The sequence below is a fragment of the Crinia signifera genome, chromosome 4 (assembly GCF_055691185.1).
Source record: "Crinia signifera chromosome 4, ASM5569118v1, whole genome shotgun sequence".
NCBI classification, from domain to species: domain Eukaryota; kingdom Metazoa; phylum Chordata; class Amphibia; order Anura; family Myobatrachidae; genus Crinia; species Crinia signifera.
Window position 1 is genome coordinate 99,399,619 of NC_139220.1, and position 20,686 is coordinate 99,420,304.

The following is a 20,686-nucleotide window of genomic DNA, read 5'->3' on the forward strand; positions in this document are numbered from 1 at the left end:
CACTGACAGAGAGTTCACCTGCCTGTCCACCTCCTCTGGCAAACTGTAAGGAATCGACTATATTCTCACCTCAACCACTTTACCAACCAATTTAGTTTTCTTTCAATTTAGGCTAAGGTCTGCAGCAAGCTGGCTGGTTATTATACTAGGCGACAGAGCCTTGGCACAAACAGATGGTAGTTTGTTACATACTGTATGAATGAAACACTGACTCACAGCAGTGGGATTAATGAATGGTGATGCAAGATGGAATTGTCCCTGGGTCCACCAACCCACTCTTAGCTTGTAAAAAAAGGACATGCGCACTTGTTTAAACCAATCTTTTCATTTAGAGGATCTGCCAAACCTGTGACTGAAATGTCTGGTGCTAATGGCACTGTTTTTTATATTGACAAAGCTGGTTAGTGCCTCTGATGGGTAACAATCATGGTGGCCGGAAGCTTTGAAACTTGGGAGGTGGGCCAGATCAGTGGTTGGTGGGGGATCCCAGACAGTAAGGTGCTCAGTAGGAAGGTTATCTGGGTTTGACCCAGCTCAGGTACAGTCCTCAGTGTTAAAACCATGCAGAGTGTGCCTGTAGTCACAGACTGTGAGTGGGAGATAGAGAGAGAGAGAGAGAGAGAGAGAGAGAGAGAGAGAGAGAGAGAGAGAGAGAAGGGAATAGGTGGAAATGGAAGAGGGAGGGTGAGACAGAATGAAATGGGGAAATTGGTGGCAAAAAGTGAGAAACAGAAGAGAGAGAGGGAAAGGAGAAATTGGGAGAGAGAGAGAGGGGGGGGGGGAGCAACAGAGGTCAGCCTGAACAAAAATTCATAATACAAGTACTCACTGTGGTGGGGGCTGACAGGGAGATCCTTGCTGCAGTGTTTTCTTTGGATCCCTGTGACTTGCTGGGTCCTCCTCCTCCCCTCATCCGCACAGGCAGTGCACCTTCTCAAAGCACCACTCTGACACCTCCTGAGCAGCAGCTCTCACCGAGGAATGCTTCAGGTATCCATTAGTCTGGTCTGCTCTGGTCCCGGACAGGAGGGGCTGCTGGGACATGTAGTTTTGTTTTAAGTGCCTGGCTGCAAGACACTTAAAAAAACTACATGTCCCAGCAGCCCCTGCTGTCCGAGACCAGAGCAGAGTCTGGCAGAAGCCTGCAGCAGAGCCGATGGACACACCACGGGGACAGAAATCAGGGGCAGATAGATAGCTGGTAATATTTAATATTTATAGTTGTAGGACCAGGTCCAGGCCCTCTTCTCTGTCAGGGCCCGGGACTTCAGACTAAACAGACCCCCCTCCCCCTGTCGGCGGGCCTGTGGATCAGAGAAGCAAGGATGCCGGCAGCAGGGGTAAGTTTACCGCAGCTCTCTGTATCTTTGTCTGTGGGTAGAGCAGGAGAATCCCCAAGTCCTTCCCTTGCCACATCACCCAGCACCCGCCCCCCCCCAGTGGAGCAACATGGCCAAACCCAGGTCCCTCCCACACCGCATCACCCAGCACCCACCACCACCCCCCCCAGTGGAGCAACATGCCGAACCAAGGTCCCTCCCGCACTGCATCACCCAGCACCCCGCCACCCCCCCCCCCCCCGTGCTTCAGCCCTGCACACATGGTCACACCCCTGGGCTGATATGCCCAGTGGAAGCAACCCTGAAAATGTCTGGCACACATGGGAGCATGCATGGAATTTAACAGGACATATGTCAGAACCCCTGGACTGATCTAGCACACATGGCAGTACCTCTGGAACTATATGGCACACATGGCAGTACTCCTGGAATTGTATAGCAACATAGAGCATCATCCCTGGAATTATATGAAAGTAGACAGCAAACATCGCGACACCTGTGGAATTATATGGCACACATGGCAGCACCCTTGGTATTCAATGGCACACATAATAGGACCCCTGGAATTATTAGGCACACATGTCAACACTCTTGAAATGAAAAGGAACACATAGCGGCACCCCTGGACTGATCTGGCACACATGGGAGCATCCTGGGATTATTTGGCAAACATGGCAGTACCCCTGTTATTATATGGCACACATAACAGAACCCCTAGAATTTTATGCAGACATGGCGGCACGCCTGGAATTCTACATGACTCATAGCTGTCTGGAATTATAAGGCACACATGGTGGCACCCCCACATGCCATCACCCTTGGTATTAAACGGCACACATGACAGGACCCCTGGAATTATATGGCACACATGGCGTCACTCTTGAAATGAGAAGGAACACATAGCGGCATCCCTGGATTTATCTGGCACACGTGGCAGTATCCTGGGATTATTTTGCACACATGGCAGAACCCCTAGAATGTTATGCACACATGGGGTTACAGAAAGAAAAAATAGGGGGAAAAAGGGGGAATAATAGGAGAAAATCACATAAAAAAAAAAACGCTACATACAAATAAAAGAAGTAGACAATTGCCCCCCTCCTAAAAAAAAAACACATTTCAGGGGAGATAAAGATTATTGGGAGCCTAATGCCAGAAGGTTTGTGGAATTGCTATAGATAGAAGTGGGCAGGGCCCACTTTTTCTCTATATAGAAAGCGTGGGCAGGGCCCACTTTTTCTCTATATAGAAAGCTAACAAACCATTTCATTTGGAGCGAGTTTGCGGAGGAGTATTTGGCGTCAGTGGTATCATATACAAAATGGGTGTGCATCTTGTTTTGAATAAACATTAAAGAAAGAATCTTATCAGATTTCCATAATTTAGCTATAGCGGCCTTAGTGGCAGCGAGGATGTGATCCATTAAATATTTATCTCCTACAGACAGATGTACAGTACTGGGAGAAGAGTCAGCCCCACAAAGGCTTTGAGTAGAGGAATGTAATTGCACTCTATTAGAAGTTTCTTGATTGTCATGTTAATCCCTAAGTATTTTAATGTACAGGACAGCCAAGAGTAAATATATAGTGCCTTTAAATTAGCGACATATGTGGGGGGAATATTAAGTGGGAGAGTTTAAGTCTTATTAGTATTCAGTTTATAGAAAGAGGTACCTGAATATTCTTGAAGTATGTAGAGAAGGTGTGGTAAAGATTTTTCAGGGTCTAATAAACAGAGCGGTGACTGAGAGGGACTCCATTAGACTGGGACGCACGAGTCAATACCCTTGTGAACCTCATCCAGCATCCAAGGTTCTATAAGAGACAAGCAGGTCTCTGAGGACAATGAGGGAAGACAGAAGAGTTAAATTGGGAGGGTAATGGGATTGTCTTTTAGGTTATAAAGTTTAGCATAATACTTTGCAAAGACATAAGCAATTTATTTGGGGTCAAGGATCTTTGATCCATTCTCTGAATAAATCATAAAAAAAAAATATTTGGCCCTTTTAACCCTTAATTTCCTTGCAAGAAGCCTACCAACACGTTTCCCTATAGAAATAATGGGGGAAATTTACCAATATGAAAAACCTAGTTTTTCGTATTGGTATTTCCCCTACGGCTGCATACAACTGTTTCAGTCGTATGCAAAGTCGTGTTCCGGAGGGGAAATTACAAAGCAGTCCGATACGACTGCTTTGTAACCCTCCGATGGTGTAACCATTCGTATTAGCTGGCCATATATACGGCCGCTAATACGAATTCGTACAGGCAGTCTGCACGGATCAGTCAGATCCGTGCAGGCTGCAGAGTGTAAAAAAAAAAAATAGAAAAATAAATAAATAAATAAAAAAATCGGCAAGGGGTCCCCCCCACAGCTGTAACCAGCACCAGGCTGAAGGAGCAGGGGCCGGTAATTAAAAATCAGGGAACCCGACAAATAGGGGTTCCCCGATTTTTAACAACCAGCCCCAGGCTCCAGGTCCGGGGCTGGTTCCCAAAATACGGGGGACAAAATGACTAGGGGTCCCCCGTATTTCAAGAACCAGCCCCAGGCACAACCAGCCAGCAGGGTAATGCCACAGCCGGGGGACACTTATTATATAAGGTCCCACGGCCAAAACATTAACCCTACCGACCAGTCAGCCTGGCCAGGGGCCCTGGGGGAGTGGGGACCCCCCCAATGAAGGGGTCCCCCCCCTCCAGGACTTACCTGACCAGGCTGAAGCCTGGTGCTGTCCTCGATGCCCCTGGGCGGTGGGCATCGAGCTGATAGTGGTGTAAAAAAAAGATTAAACTATTGTCTAATACTGGGGCACTATGAGTCCCAGCAAGCCTCACCCGCAAGCTGGGACTTGGAGAACCACAAGTCCCAGCCTGCGGGGCATTAAAGGGCCCGCTGGGTCTTGTATTGCCACAGTATTAAAAATAGTACAATAAAACACACTGATACATACTTAAAATAAAACTTTAATACATACAAAGCCCACACATACTAATACTTACCTATCTTCTTTCCGTAGGTAGCCCTGGTCCTGATGTCCTGCAGTCCTGTGTCGTCTTCGGGATCCATGTCGACCGTCGCTGTCCATGTCGGCGATGGCGTCCCCGTCCGGATCCGACGAAATCCATGTGGGAACCTATGGAAGGAAACCATACTCACCTGTCCCAGCGCGACGTAGTCCAGGTAAGGGTCTTGGCAAAAAAACAAACCGACACCCGAAACCAGACCGGACAGCAGGAGCCGCACAGTGTTTGTGTACATTGTGCGGCTCCGCCTACCGAATGCCGCTATTGGGCGCCTTGCGGCCTAGCGGCCAATCATGAGACGCTAGGCCGCAAGGCGGCCAATATCGGCATTCGGGAGGCGGAGCCGCACGATGTACACAAACACCGTGCGGCTCCTGCTGTCCGGTCTGGTTTCGGGTGTCGGTTTGTTTTTCTGCCAAGACCCTTACCTGGACTACGTCGCGCTGGGACAGGTGAGTATGGTTTCCTTCCATAGGTTCCCACATGGATTTCGTCGGATCCGGACGGGGACGCCATCGCCGACATGGACAGCGACCGTCGACATGGATCCCGAAGACGACACAGGACTGCAGGACATCAGGACCAGGGCTACCTACGGAAAGAAGATAGGTAAGTATTAGTATGTGTGGGCTTTGTATGTATTAAAGTTTTATTTTAAGTATGTGTCAGTGTGTTTTATTGTACTATTTTTAATACTGTGGCACTACAAGACCCAGCGGGCCCTTTAATGCCCCGCAGGCTGGGACTTGTGGTTCTCCAAGTCCCAGCTTGCGGGGGAGGCTTGCTGGGACTCATAGTGCCCCAGTATTAGACAATAGTTTAATCTTTTTTTTACACCACTATCAGCTCGATGCCCACCGCCCAGGGGCATCGAGGACAGCACCAGGCTTCAGCCTGGTCAGGTAAGTCCTGGAGGGGGGGGACCCCTTCATTGGGGGGGTCCCCATTCCCCCTGGGCCCCTGGCCAGGCTGACTGGTCGGTAGGGTTAATGTTTTGGCCGCGGGACCTTATATAATAAGTGTCCCCTGGCTGTGACATTACCCTGCTGGCTGGTTTGGCCTTGGGCTGGTTCTTAAAATATGGGGGACCCCTAGTCATTTTGTCCCCCATATTTTGGGAACGAGCCCCGCACCTGGAGCCTGGGGCTGGTTGTTAAAAATCGGGGAACCCCTATTTGTCAGGTTCCCTGATTTTTAATTACCGGCCCCGGCTCCTTCAGCCTGGTGCTGGTTACAGCTGTGGGGGGGACCCCACGCCGTTTTTTTTTTTTATATTTATTTTTTTTTCTATTTTTTTTACACTAAAGCCTGCACAGATCTGACTGATCCGTGCAGGCTTAAAGCAAATACGACAGGGAAAACAGGGTGTATTTTCCTGTCGTATTTGCGTGGGTGTTTTACACCACTTAGCAGCCGTATTATCAGTACGGCTGCTTAGTACATCAGGAACCACCATTCTTTTGAATGGTGATTTCTGTCGTATCCTATCGATGGTGTAGACATTCGTATTTGTAAATACGAATGTTCCATCTTTAGGAATACGAATTGTTGTATTTTTGGGATTTTAAATCCCGAAAATACAAATTCGTAAAAAAAAAGGTGTATTTCTCCCTACGAATACACCTTTTTTCTACGAATCCATTTTGGTAAATGTCCCCCAATATGTTTGGTTTAGTTTATTAAGCTTGTGCTGTACTTCTGCCAATAGAATTCATTAACCTTATCTCTAGCAACAGTCAAAGCTTTAAGTAGTGATTTATCTTGTGGATTAGCCTTGTGAGCGCTATCCAATGTGAGTACTTCTAATTCAGCCTGCCAAAATTTCTCTTACAGTCTTTTTTTAAGTTTAGCAGCGATTTGGATCACTGAGCTGCATATGACTGATTTAAGGGTGCAATAGAAATGAAAAGTGGATGTCTCCTCAGGATTGTTCTCTAGTAAGTAAAAATCAATAGCTGATTGAAGGGCTTGATTAGCATCCGGATGAATGAGACTTTGTCTACCCAAGAGCTTGGAGAGATTTGTTTCTGAGCTATGTGAATATCGTATATAGCAAATAAATGGGGATGATAAATCCCGACTAAAAAGAAATAACTAAGAAACTAAACCAACATGGGTTCGTGAAAAATCGTTCATGCCAAACTAATCTACTAGGGTTCTATGAAGAGGTTAGCAAAAACCTCGATAATGGAAATGCTGTAGATGTGATTTTCCTAGATTTCGCTAAAGCATTTGATACTGTCCCACACAAGAGATTGATTAATAAAATGGAGAACCTAGGATTGGGTGAAAATATCTGCAGATGGGTAGGGAATTGGCTATGTAATAGAGAACAAAGAGTGGTTGTGAATGGTGCCGTATCAGATATGATACTGGTACTAAGTGGAGTGCCCCAGGGTTCGGTTTTGGGGCCCATTTTGTTTAACATTTTTATTAACAATATTGGGATAGGGTTACTCAGCAATGTATCCATCTTTGCGGACGATACAAAACTTAGCAAAGTCATCAAATCATCAGAAGATGTCACCATGCTTCAAAATGATCTTGCAATTCTAGATGAGTGGGCAAAAAAATGGAAGATGAGGTTCAATGTAGATAAATGTAAGGTTATGCACCTTGGGAGACACAACCAGTGTGCAAGTTACAACCTTAGCGGAGAGGAACTGGGTAATTCCATACTTGAAAAGGATCTAGGAGTCCAAATAGACAGCAAACTAGGATGTAGTGCCCATTGTAATGTAGCTACAAAAAAATCCAACAAAATTCTGGCATGTATTAAGAGGGGAATGGAAACTAGGGACTCGAGGGTAATTATGCCACTATATAAAGCATTGGTGAGACCTCACCTAGAGTACGGAGTACAGTTCTGGGCCCCACATTATAAAAAGGACATCATAGAATTAGAAAAAGTCCAAAGGCGAGCAACAAAGCTTATTAGGGAAATGGAGAATTTAAGCTACGGGGAGAGATTAAGCAATTTGGGACTATTTACATTAGAAAAGAGACGTTTAAGGGGGGACATGCTCAACATGTACAAGTATATCAAGGGCCAATATAAGGAACTGTCACGCACCCTCTTTTCTACTAGAAAGGAATCTAGGACGCGAGGGCATGAGTATAGATTAGAAGAAAAAAGATTTCATTCAGTTAGTAGAAAGAATTTCTTTACGGTCAGAACAGTCAAACTCTGGAACTCTCTTCCCAGAGAGGTGGTAGCGGCTGGCTCATTAAATGCGTTCAAGGCAAAGTTGGACAAACATTTACTGGAGAAAAACATCCATGGGTACAAATAAGAAATATAATTTGTCTGTAAAATACCAGAACCTACCAAATCAGCAATGGATATCTATACCAGGTTGAACTAGATGGACGCAAGTCTTTTTTCAGCCTTACCTACTATGTAACTATGTAACTTGATTAATATATTAATTGGAGGAGGAACTACTTGGGTTAATAGTTGCTATGACATTCCATAGTAGAAGTAGGTGTTGGCGAGCTAAATATTTGACTTCTTAAAGCATGGCTATACTTAATTCAGTTGCCTTACAGGAAATAATTAGAGCAGATTGCTAATATTTTCTGTAGGACACTAGGTGGTTCTGCAGACCAGGCTTGTGTCAGCTGCATTAAGAAATATCACCAAAGGTCAGTGTAATGCTAAAACTGGCTGACGGCTGCATAAGCACTATGCCACATAAGAGCCCTATCTTTTTGGACAATTACTGAGAAGCAAGTGTAAGGCTAGTTTCAGTTTCAGGTGGGTTGTGCTGTGGTAGCTGGGTGATAAGAAATCAGCCTATGGGAAGGATAATTGGAGTTCAGCTTAAAGGTTTATATATTCATGGTCATGTGGTTTCCTCTTCCTCTTTGCCTTTTGGAAGCCCCACCCGCACACCATGGATTTTTATGGGATTTTGGCACTAATTTCAGTTTTGGGTGCGATTGCTGTCGGCTCTTTATAGCAAGATTGGCAGGAAGTCTCTACCAGCCAGCGGTCAAAGCATGGCATAACAGGTCATTGTGGTGCACCCCCTTTTGGTAGGTCAGCGAGTGTGTCCTTTTCTATGTGGTTGGACACAGGGCGTTTCCTGTGTGGGAGTGCTTTCTGATCTGCCAAGTTAAAGGGTGGTGGGTCTCACACAGTGGCGTAGCCACCGTGAGGCAGCCCCCGCGGTGGCTTGGAGGACAAGCGCTGTGGTGGGCGCCTATCAGCTGGTGGGCTGCGAGCACCTGTCAGCTGCGGCAAACTGGCATTTTGCCAGAAAACAAGATGGCCGTGGGTGGGCTGCTGTGCCGCGGGCAGCTCCTCCCATGGCTCACGGCTCAGTCTGTCCTCCTCCCTGGTCTCCGACTCCCCGGCAGGCAGCACAGCAGCTGTCCTGAGAGTTAAGATTGGGGCGTGCGGTACAGCAGTGCCGTGACTTGGACAAAGTAAGTAAAAAGTTTTACCGCCTGTCCCCCTGCCCTTCCCTCCCTTAGCCTCGCTGAATGATAGTAAATCTTCCCAGCACCTTGAAAACGGAGCTAGGCTCCGAAACGTCGGTTCACTTTCGCATTTTCTGTAATGCCTGACTAATACAAGTTTTGTACAAGACCAACGAGTGCCTCTGTCTTGCTATGATATTGATCTACCTACACGTCCAGTAGGCACCAGGGCAATAGAACCAGCTGAGGAGAGTGCCAGTCCACGAATCTCTCTCTCTCTCTCTCTCTCTCTCTCTCTCTATATATATATATATATATATATATATATGTGTGTGTCCCATGTGTAATGGGCATTACGGAGTGTAACATATTGTGTAATAGGCATTGCGGTGGGTGGCATATGTAATGGTCATTGTGGTGTGTGGCATATTGTGTAATGGGCATTGCGGTATGTGGCATAATGTTTAATGGCATTGCGGTGTGTCAAATATTATGTAATGGTCATTGCGATAAGTGGCATGATGTGTATTGGAGATCACTGTGTGTGGCATAATGTTTAAGGGAAATTAAGATGGGTGACATATTGTTAATGGGCATTGCAGTGTGTGGCATTTTTCTAAAGGGCATTAACCCTTAAAGCGAGGCCGCACATACTTTTTTGAAATTTTATTTTTAAAAAATATCTATTGGTGGGCCTATTTTTACTGTTAAAACCATGTTGTCTAGAAACAGCTCTGTTTGTTTCACTAGAATGCTATGGGGGGGGGACGCAGGAAACTTTTTTGGCTTGGGGGGGCAGATTTTTTAGTTACGCCACTGGTCCCACAAAATGCAGGTTATGCAGGCCAGGGAGTGTTGTGAGCCCCTCCTTGGTTTTTGGATAAGATCAAGTTGACTGGGCTGGCATTGGTAGCTACGTTCTCTCTGACATCCTCCAAATGTATTTTAAAGTTTATTTCAAATCTAGTTAAAATTAGAACTCAAATTTAATTTAATGTTAGCTCAAATAAGGTCACCAATCAATAAATGTCTGTTGACCTTTTTGAAACCTAGCACTAGGTTGTCCTTGTATTTATTTATCATTTGTGTGGTTTATTTTGTGTCCGTGTAAATTATTTTAGGTTAAGCTATCTTACGTTAAGGTAAAGTTCAGTCACAATAAGATATGGGTTCCTTATGGATCCAGCTGCAGATTAATAGAACCCAGTAGCAATTGCAATGAATAGCAACCCTTATATAGGTTAAAAAACAATAGATGTGGGGGTAGCTATGTGGGGAGCAGCAGTGACTGACTAACAATCAGCTGATAGAAACTGTAAAAAATACCTCAATATCCTGTATGTGTTTTGCACAGAACATTCTCTTTGCTTCAACACAGTTGAATGGAGGAGAGGGGAATGGGGAGAAAAGGTCCACATTTACAGTATATGGTTGTCAGAAAAGGTGAGGGAGAAAGGCAGGGGAGCTTATACTGCTATTGAAATTGATAGCTCCCTCCCTCCATCTGCTGCTCAGCTCACTCTCTAATAGGGCCACTGCCCCACAGTACCAGCCGAGAGTCTCCGCTGCAGCAGGCCTCATTAGGACCCCAGACATTGTGTCACCGCTGTGCTCAGCAGGCGATCGGCGGGGGGGATCAATGCACAGCCCGGTCTTGAGGGGGAGCATCCCGGGCTCAACTCTCCCCCGATGTGGGTTCAACAATGAGGCTCATCCAGGTATTGGCAGTGTGGAAAGGCTGGTAACTGCAAGGAAGAGGAGAGCTTCTAACCCTGACTCTGCAGCACCTTGCCCATCTGCTTTGAAGACTTGGGCAAGCCTCCCCTGGGTAAGAGAAGGATTTGTGAGGCCTGAAAAATGGGTAAGGGAAGATAACAATTCAGAGCTTTGCTGGAGCTCTTGAGGGACACGTCTGCCTTGTTTGCCAGCCAAGCCATGCCCCTACCTGTGTTGATTTTATGTGTGGAATAACCCCACTGCATGAGCAGCCATCTGCAATTAATATATAAATCCTTCTGCATTACCTAACAGCGATATCACTGCTGCTTCCAATAAAGTGACATCAAATCCAACCACATCAAAATAAGGCTGAAAGTGAATCTAGCCAAAATAATGTTATGCTCCGGGTGCAGAAAATACACGGATGTTTAATGTTAAACAAAGACTTTATGTATATATACTAAGTTAAATTGTTTCCTTGTTGGTAGAATCTTTACTTGGCTGCACAAACTGTACAGATAGCTTGTGGGACACATTACAATTCTTATGTTGGCCATGTTAGATTTGCCACTGTCGGTCAGCAGTGTAATGATAGCCACAGTGGATGACCGGCTCTCAGCTGCAATGTATTATGCAGAAAACTCTGAGAGTAACAAGGAGATTATTGATGCCCTAGATGGGTGTGCATCTATTACTATTTTAGATGCACAGATAACTTTAAACTCAGTGCCAGCCCTACAAGTGTTGAGCTAACTTTTCCCACCTGGAATGTGCAATAAAGCTGGAAAAGTAACACTGCCAATGACGGAATCGCTCAAAGGTCATACAGATGGTGAAGAAAAAAGTGGGTCTTGGACAAGTTGGGTATCCATAGCCAAGAAGTTTGAGGTTGTGCTGCCGGGCAATCCCAATTCCAAAGAGATTGAAAAAGTGGGTCTGGTTCTCTGTGAAGTGGAAGTGCAGGGAGCTTTGCTTTTGAACCCTATAGAAAGACCAGCCATGAAATTCACATCCATTTCCTCATGTGATGTAGAGTGCAGATTTAGCACATTCAAGAATTTTTTTAATGAAAGATAGAAGAGGTGTGAAAACATTTCAAAGTATTTAATTGTTCAGTGTCATGTTAGGAGTAGGAATGTTATATCAAATGAGTAGTTTTCATATAAAGCACAGTGTATGTACAACACAATGCAAAATTGTATATTGTACTGTATTTCATTGTTAAATCTCAATATAGTAGTTTCAAACAATTAGTTTTCATATGTAATTCATATATAATAAATGCATTTTGTAAAACTGTATGTTGATTTTTTCCCATACAATTCCAAAATATAAATAGACATTTTTAATTTCTGTAATATCCTAAACATGGGTTGAAACCACACATTTTACTAATTTTAGAGCTTAGAAATCTGAGGCCTTATTAAAATTACTTCACCATTCCATTCCTGGTACCATAGCTCCCTATTGTGGTCAACCCTAATAACAGATCATCCTGATTTACTGCGATATAGTCTATTTATATTTATATTTATAACTATATCCAATGTTCAGTGTGGTCTAAAGTAATTTCATGAAAGCACAATGGGCAGAGTTGAATGGTCCATTCAACTCTTCCCCTTTTAAAAATTGAGTGACTATCCTTACTTAAATTACTACTGGAAATAGTCCAATTCCAGTACCTGTAATAATATCTCATTGATATAAATTCCACACAGGTAAACTCTAACAGGGATCAGCTGAAATACTGAAGGTGGAATACCCAGCACTTATCTCTGTGAGACAGGGTCCATGTTAATACAGGATCTCTCAGACTGCAGCAATGGTTCCCTGACACAGGCAGGATTTCACAGGACACCCGGCAGGAGTGCCTTCTGGAATACTCAAGACTATAACAGGTCTCTGACAAGACTTTAACCAGACTCAGACAAGGCTTAAATAAAGCTATAATCGGCAGGGTCTCAATGAGGGCAGCCACACCCAAAGACAAAGGTGTGCATCAACCCCAGGAAAGGGGGATCAGCAAAACCTAGAGTGCTGATCTGGGGAACAAATACAAAACCCACACAGAACATATAAACTGCAGAGTTACACCGACACACTGGAGGCAGATCATAACAGTACCCCCTCTTGAAGATGGGTAAAGGGACCCCAATACCAAGTTTCCACACCAGGGATACATCCGAAACCCTGGCATGCAGGTACTTACCAAAACAAGATAAACAGAAACAACAGTGCCCCCCCCCCCCCCCCCCCCCCCTTTGAAGGTGGCTACTAGACACAATAAGACCGGATAAAAATACATTTTTACAAGCAGGGCAAGGCAAAAGCCAGCGCTTATTTTTATACTTCTTTTTACCGTGTGCCCGCCAGGAAAGGGGAAGAGATCTCTGGTTCAAAATAATCTTCAAAATATATAGGTCAAGCAACCAGATGATTCTTCCCTTTCCTACCTGAATGCCTAGACACATTAGGAATCTCAACATAAATGGGTTCCATTCCCCTTGAAATTGAAACTCTAGGAAAGTTCCTGTAGAGAGAAGACAGTTAAGCACATCCAGTGGCAATAACTATGGACTGGGAGTTGTACACTTACTGGCTGAAGTGCTTCCCTTGGGTAAAGTCACTTGAACCCTCTCCTGAGGCTGTGACTTTTAGGACCCCCTTAGGGGTTATGGCCTTCAAGATCTCTTCTAGGGCTGTGATCTTCAGGACCCTTCCTGGTACAGTGGTCTTCAGGACTCTTTCTGAGGTTGTGGCCTTGACGACCCCTTCTGGGGTTCTGGCCTTCAAGACCTCTTCTGGGGCTATGACCTTCAGGACCCCTCCTGGGGCAGTGGTCTTTGGTCCCTTTCTGAGGTTGTGGCCTTGAGGACACCTCCTGGGGCTATGGCTTCAAGACCTCTTCTGGGGCTGTGACTTCGAGACGTCTTTTGGGGCTGTGACCTGTAGGAACCCTCCTGAGGCAGTGGCCCTCAGGACCTCGGCTGAGGCAGTGGCATTTGGGACCTCGGCTGAGGCAGTGGCCCTCAGGACCTCAGCTGAAGCTATGGACCTTGGGACCTCAGCTGAGGCTAGGGCCCTCAGGATCTCAGCTGAGGATGTGGCCCTCGAGAACTCAGCTGAGACTGAGGCCTTTGGGATCTTGTCAGAGGCCGTGGCCTTCTCAGTGTCGTCCTGGGGATATGGATTCTGGGACCCATTTTGGCGCAACGCCATTTGAGACCCCTTCTGGAGTAACATGACTGAAGTCCCCTTGTGAGACAACACGGCTGGAGTCCCTCTCTGAGTCAGATCAGACATAACCACTTTCTGGGCCGGAGTAAGCCTTTGGACCCCAACTCGGGGATGTGGCCTTTGGGCCACCACTCGGGACTGCGACCTTTGGGCCCCCACTAGGTGCTATGGCTTCTGGAACTCCACCTGGGGCTGTGCCTATTGAGATCCATTAAAGGGTAATGGCTTCTGGGACCTCCCTTGGGGCTGTGCCATGCGAGACCCCTTCTGGGACTGACACCTGAGACTCCCCAACTGGGATTTGCAGCTCTGATTTTACAGGAAAGGAGAAAGATAAGGGAAACAGCCTCCTTTGATTCCTGAATCTATAATGGAGCTCCCTAGTCCCTGGACCCAAATTATAGCTCAGAGTGCTTTTTTGTGTACGTTCTGGGACAATTACCTCTGCCACAGTAGAGACAGGAGTACAGTAGGTCTTGAAACCTGATTCAGTTTGGCTAGAAAACAGGACTTGTCACCACATTTTGGCCTGTGCAACTCACAGGTCTGAATATAGTGGCCTAAACCCCCACGATATAGACACAGATTTTGGTCTCTGCACCGCTTTCGCTCCTCTAAGGAGAGCTTGGGCCACAAATACCCACTATGTCTCTTCCGGGTCTCCTTCTGAGAACTCACTATCTAATAATTTCTTAGACTGGGCTGAATGAACCCCAACAACCTCTGGGAGGATAAGAACATTTTTGGTTAAAAGTTTTTGCAACTGCAGTAGGGACTGCTGTAGAACCTCTAACTGCTCAGGTTTTAAGGCATTGAAAACCATGTTTAAGCGCACCACAGACTCCTGCAGGCACTTCAAACAAAAACAAAACAAAACAAACTATGGCAAACCAGGCAAAAGTGGACTAAGACAAGACTGCACTAGACAAGACTGGACTGGACAACACTGAACTGGACAAGCCTGGATTAGACAAGACTGGACTGGAGTCAGCTCCAGAAATCTTTTGTTGGCCGGCTATGATGTAAGGACTCTGGGGAGTCCACGTGTGCTAATACGGAAGGAGACTGACCACGCACCACACCTGACCTTGTTGTCTCTCCCAGTGGTCGATTGATGCATGCAGTGCTAGACCTCACCTAGAGCAGCCGCATCTGAAGGGGCGAGTTTGGCCAGCTCCAATCCAGATGCCCACAGGTCTTATGTAGGACAATGCATCAACCGAGATTGAGAGACGGACAAAAGGCTAACTCACTAAAACTCGTGGAAACAAACAGACAGACAGTGGTAGACATTATAACAAGTGGACAGAAACACCAGGGAGTTGAGTGGAAGAATATGGGAGCAATCCTCCACTGAAGTCCCAGGATTGAAAAAATGCAAGAAGCTGTTATAAAAATAAATAATTCCTCACACCCACACTTGTAACTACAGATACACAGCAGAATGTGAACACAGCATGTCCTGACTAATGGCTAATGGATTGATGTTTCAAAGCGACTCACGATATTGCATGCCATTTGCATGCAATTCCGTCGAATACATTTCGTGTCCCCTCGCGGGGCTCACTGCGCTCGTCATGCTTGAGGTTCGGTGGCTCGCTGAGCTCGCCACACTATATAACATCAACTCAACGCCCTAGTGGATAGTGGGGTAATTAAATAGATAGTAAATCGCATGCGATATCACATGCAATATCGGATGTCAAATCGCATGTGATATCGCATGCGATCTACGGGCGCCGTGAAACTACACAAGTACTGGCTGGATTTCAAGGGACACCCGGGAGGAGTGCCTGCTGGAATACTCAGGACTATAACAGAACTCTTTAACCAGACTCAGACAAGGCTTAAACAAAGCTATAACCGGCAGGGTCTCAATGCTGGGAGAATGCCTAAATACTCAGCCACAACCAAAGACTAAGGTGTGCATCAAACCCAGGAAAGGTGGATCAGCAAAACTCGGAGTGTTGATACAGGGAAGAAATACAAAACCCACAAAGAACATATTAACTGCAGTGTTACATCGACCTGCTGTAGGTGGATCGTAACAATTTTAGGTACATTACAGTGTTTATTTTGAAAAAAAAAACATGAGCATGTTAGAGCGATGCAGATCATGTTTAAACTCAACCAAACATGATTCTTAGTACAGTTAATATTGGAGGACTCCTTCCTACATTCTCCCTTGACTGTTTTACATTGGTTGCCTCAATTACCTAACCTCCTACAGTATATCTGACTATTGGGCCCACAATATGGACTTGGAGAAAACTTAGGGAAATGTATACTGGTTTTGTCTCTCTGGCTCATTCGCGACTAACTCTATTGTTTGATAAAATAGCATTTCCACCTATGGTTTACAAGTTGAATTCATAATGTTGATCACAGTCAGGGATATTTAGAATCAGACAATTTATTGGTTCTTCTAGGGTGATGCACTTTACTAATATCCAAGTGCAATTGCTTTTAATCAATAGTGAGACTTGCTGTTATGTCCAGATCAAACATTTTTTTCTAATCAAAAACTCTTCTTTCTGTAGAGATTTGTGGTTTGCAGCCCTTTGAACAGTTATTGTTATCTATAGCCTCTCTAAACATGTAGTTTCCACTATTAATAAACTTTTGATTGTGAGCCATTATTCTCCATTGCCAAACTTTAGTGTAAAATAGGAGCGATACCTTGGTATATCAAGTGTAAATGGACTACATATGGGCCCTTATTCAGATCTGATCGAAGTACAATTTTTTTTCTCAAAATGGGCAAACCCATGTGCACTGCAGGTGGAGCAGATGTATTTACCCTGCACAGAAACAAAATAACTCACACAAATCTAACTATCGCTATATCTCTATACCTGTTACATCTGCCCCACCTGCAGTGAACATGGTTTTGCCCATTTAGAGGACAAATTTGTAATGCTATCAGATATGAAAAAGGGCCATGATGAATCGCATGTGATCTAGCTGCCGGGGAGCTGTTGGGTCACTTGCCAGGGTATTGCACACGATGCTAGCATGTAAAAACTTGCACAGGTTTATGGGAACCTTAACTCTCACCTGAACCTTATCATCTGGTTCCAGAGGATATAACTGTTTCATCCAATGAATAAAATTATAATGTCCTCCGGTGATCAGTTTTGTGACTACAGTACACAAAGGTGTGGTTTTCTGGTAAGAATTCTACAAGCTGCTTGCTGAAAACCCCTGATTTGAGCTTCGAGATTCTTTTGATCATTTGGCTCCTTGCTGGTGCCCCCATCCCTTCCCCTTCTTCTCATGAATGTTTACCTTATCTGTCTGTTGTTTACATTCTATTTTTCTACTTTTTCTTCTAATTGATTTGTGTTTAACTTACTTTTGAAGTAAGCCATGTTTACATGTATACATGGTTAAAGTACTTGTCAGTTTCCTTTTTAGACCATTGCCTTTTGTCATCGCTGTCAACATATAATGTTTTAGACTTTTTTATCTTCCAGAATATTTGCCTTGACATTTCTTGGCTATTTTGTATGTCTTTTATCAACTGTTATTAAAGTTCACAAGGCGGCATTTTGTCTGCTGTATTTGTATATTAAAACCTCAATATAATTTACTTGCAAGAAAACAAGTCTGTCTTATTTGTACAGTATATTGCTGCAGAGTTCAAATGTGTTTAAATTATACAGCTAAATGCTTTATATTATTTGATTTTTGCATTGATAAGTTATCTATTTTAAAAGTAGCCTAATATTCAGTTATTCTTCATGGTTGTTGTACCAAATAGTGTCTTAGCTGCATGCTATGGCATTATGGTGGTAATAAAGGATTGAATACAAGGGGGTTTGTTTGCCTAGCAGCAAACGGAAAGACAAATGTGCCTTTTTGGGCACACTCTTTTATACAGTAATAATTGTATGATAAGTGTATTTGTTTAAAACATAACTTTTATTGGGCTTTTTATCTAAAAGGAATAGAGCACTTTCAATACATTTTTAAAAAACAAATGAAATATCAAATCAGCATTTTTGCCATTTTGTTTTATTTTTAATACATCTAATGATTCTTTGGTGGTGAAAATAGTACAATGCTGATCCCAATTATTTTAATTAACTATTGATTGCCTTGGCATTCACAATATTCCTAGGGATCAGCTATCCCATGTGATCTAACACCTAGATGATCTATATTGGTTATAAGCAGGGCTATTTTTGTGCAGGCTCTAGCAGGAACTGTTGCCCTTATTCTAGCTCACTCTTTCTGACAAAATATTTCTTAGATGGACAAAACCATGTGCACTGCAGGTGAGGCAGATGTAAAACCCCACCCAAATCTAATTATCTCTGCACAAGTAACACCTGCCTCACCTGCAGTGCTCATGGTTTTGTCCATCTAAGAAATATTTTGTCAGAAAGAGTGAGCTAGAATAAGGGCCACAGTTCCTGCTGGAGCCTGCACAAAAATAGCCCTGGTTATAAGTTATTATATTTAAATAGACGCAAAACCCTCTGAGGGTGAATTAAACAACTATTTGCAGCCAAGAATAGCCCAAGTGAGTAAGTGCTCCCACAATTGGCGGCTCCTGTGTATCTGCTGTTTAAGCACTAAGACTGCGTTATCATACCAGCTATTCACCAGGAGTCTCCTCTCTGGTTACTGACCTGGCCCCTCACTGGTCATGCTACACCTTAGCCAGTAGTGGGGTATGATGTTAACGACTGCAGAGGTAGTATCAAATAAAAGTACCAGGTTGATTGTACATGGGAACCTACATGGTAATAAAGGATGTCTATTCAATTTAAATAGATCAGGACAGGCCAACCTGTGGCTCTCCAGATGTTGTGAAACTGCAAATCCCAGCATGCCTTGCCACAGTTTAAACACTCCCTTATAGCAAAACTGTGGCGAGGCATGATGGGATTTGTAGTTTGACAATATCTGGAGAGCCACAGGTTGGCCAGGCCTGAAATAGATAAATACCAGGTTATAAAACAAATTACAACAGTCAAGTAAATAACACTATTTTAATCTAACAATATATACCAAAGCCCACCCCTGGTCTGTAGGATAGTCCGATATCAATGATCCAAGGGTGTATCATCATCGATCTCCTTCTACTCTCCCTTGAATCTCATATTTTGTTGCTGTGAAAATACAGTGAAGTGAAGTGGAAGTGGTCAGTGGGAATGCTTCAGATCACAGTGGGGATGTAGGTACAGCAATGCTCATTAGTCAGTAAGAGGGCTAGTAGGCTGCAAGGTGGTCAGCAAAAATGATTGCTATATTTTATTTCTAGCACACCAACATCATCTGCTGTGATATACAATGAGGGGACAAAACAACTGTGATTCATTTGCCAAGCTAGTTAAATAAATAGTTATATTACTCAGAAATTAAAATTCCACATTTTTAATTAAATTCATGATGATAAATATTGACAAAAAGTACCACATCCTTGTCATTAATGAGATTATAATGACATTGTTTTGTGCCATGCCAATCAACAAATAAGGAAAATGACAAGATCACCCTCAAGCACTATCCTGAGTGTATATAAGGTGAGAACTGAATGCTTTACTTCAGAGAGCTATCACTTGTTATTGTGAATAAGCGCTTGACAACCCATATTCTCACCATGAAGATTGCTGTCATCTTTCTTGTTTTTCTCGGCCTCACCAGTTCCCTGGGTAAGTATGCTTATTGATTAATGTTTGATTTGAAATATAACTGATTTGAGATATAATTATTATAAAACTCATTTGATTACAGAAAAGTTCAGCCATATGTAGCAAAAGATTATTTAAAATACATTTCTTATGAGATTCAAAAGAGAAATATAATGGGACAAATTTAATAGGGGGAGAGATTCAGAAACTGAGAGATTTGGTAGGAAATCTCCATTTTTTTTTAAAGCTGCAATTATATACACTGCAAAACCAGTTTAATTTCGAACTGTAAATGATTGCCGCTTTAAAAATACTAGGGATTTCTTATCAAGTCTCTCACTTCCTGCATCTCTCATCCTATTAAATTTCACCCAATATCTCCTATAGATCCTAGAGTTTATTGTCAGTGGAAACATCTAAGCTACTCTGCCTCATATCTCAGGTTACTTTGCTGAAATCACTGAGGCAAACTGTCCCACTTGTATAAGTGGAACAATATGATTAAGAGAAGGGTGTGATTAAATACAAAGGTCATAACATGATGGTTTTCCAACATACAACTACAGTACAACTACAGTACAGTTAACACAATAAAACTGCAGTACAGTTAATATTCAACTGCCCCTAAACAGTGCTATGCTATCCAATGCAGGTGCCATGGATGGCCCAATGCATAAGATGTTGGAATGATATGTTTTTAAGGGGATTTATTACTAAGATGTATTTAAGTGTATGTGTATGTACTTATGTATGTATGTATGTATGTATGTATGTATGTATGTATGTATGTATGTGTGTATGTATGTGTGCATGTATCATACTAATTATCTAACTACCATATCTTTGTGGATCAGAAATAAATTATTCAGAGAACCTTTTTCATATATTTCACTGTTGCATTCCCATACTGTAGATACTGTATACAATTGAAGGGACAAGACGACTATAGCGTGATCCTGAATATCTACTACACATTGATTTGCAACTTGACTAAAAACCTATATTCGTCTCTATGTACAGCGGAGTGAAAAATGTTTTACTGAATAACCAAATCTACTGTATAAATGCAATTTTTGGCTTATTTATTTTTTATTTTTTAGGAGCCACCATCCCCGGAAACCAAATAAAACTGAGTGGTTTGAGTGTAAGAAACTTTTTTAAAATAGTTTACATTACAGTATTTCAAATCTTGACACAAACACTATAACCAGCATGACTGTTTGTATAGTTGCATCACTTTACTATAATTAAATCATTATATGAATTGAATAAAAAAATGTTTAAACATATCTCATAC

At 43.4% G+C, this 20,686-nt stretch overlaps 1 protein-coding gene across 1 annotated transcript in view; it reads left to right on the forward strand.

Annotated features, from left to right (window-relative positions):
* LOC146072958 (uncharacterized) overlaps nucleotides 1-20,686 on the forward strand; it is a 50,715-nt gene that overhangs the window by 13,989 nt on the left and 16,040 nt on the right. The window contains exon 5 of the mRNA XM_083180130.1: nucleotides 20,490-20,533. Within this exon, the coding sequence (XP_083036256.1) occupies nucleotides 20,490-20,533 (44 nt within the window). The remainder of the gene's footprint in view (nucleotides 1-20,489; nucleotides 20,534-20,686) is intronic.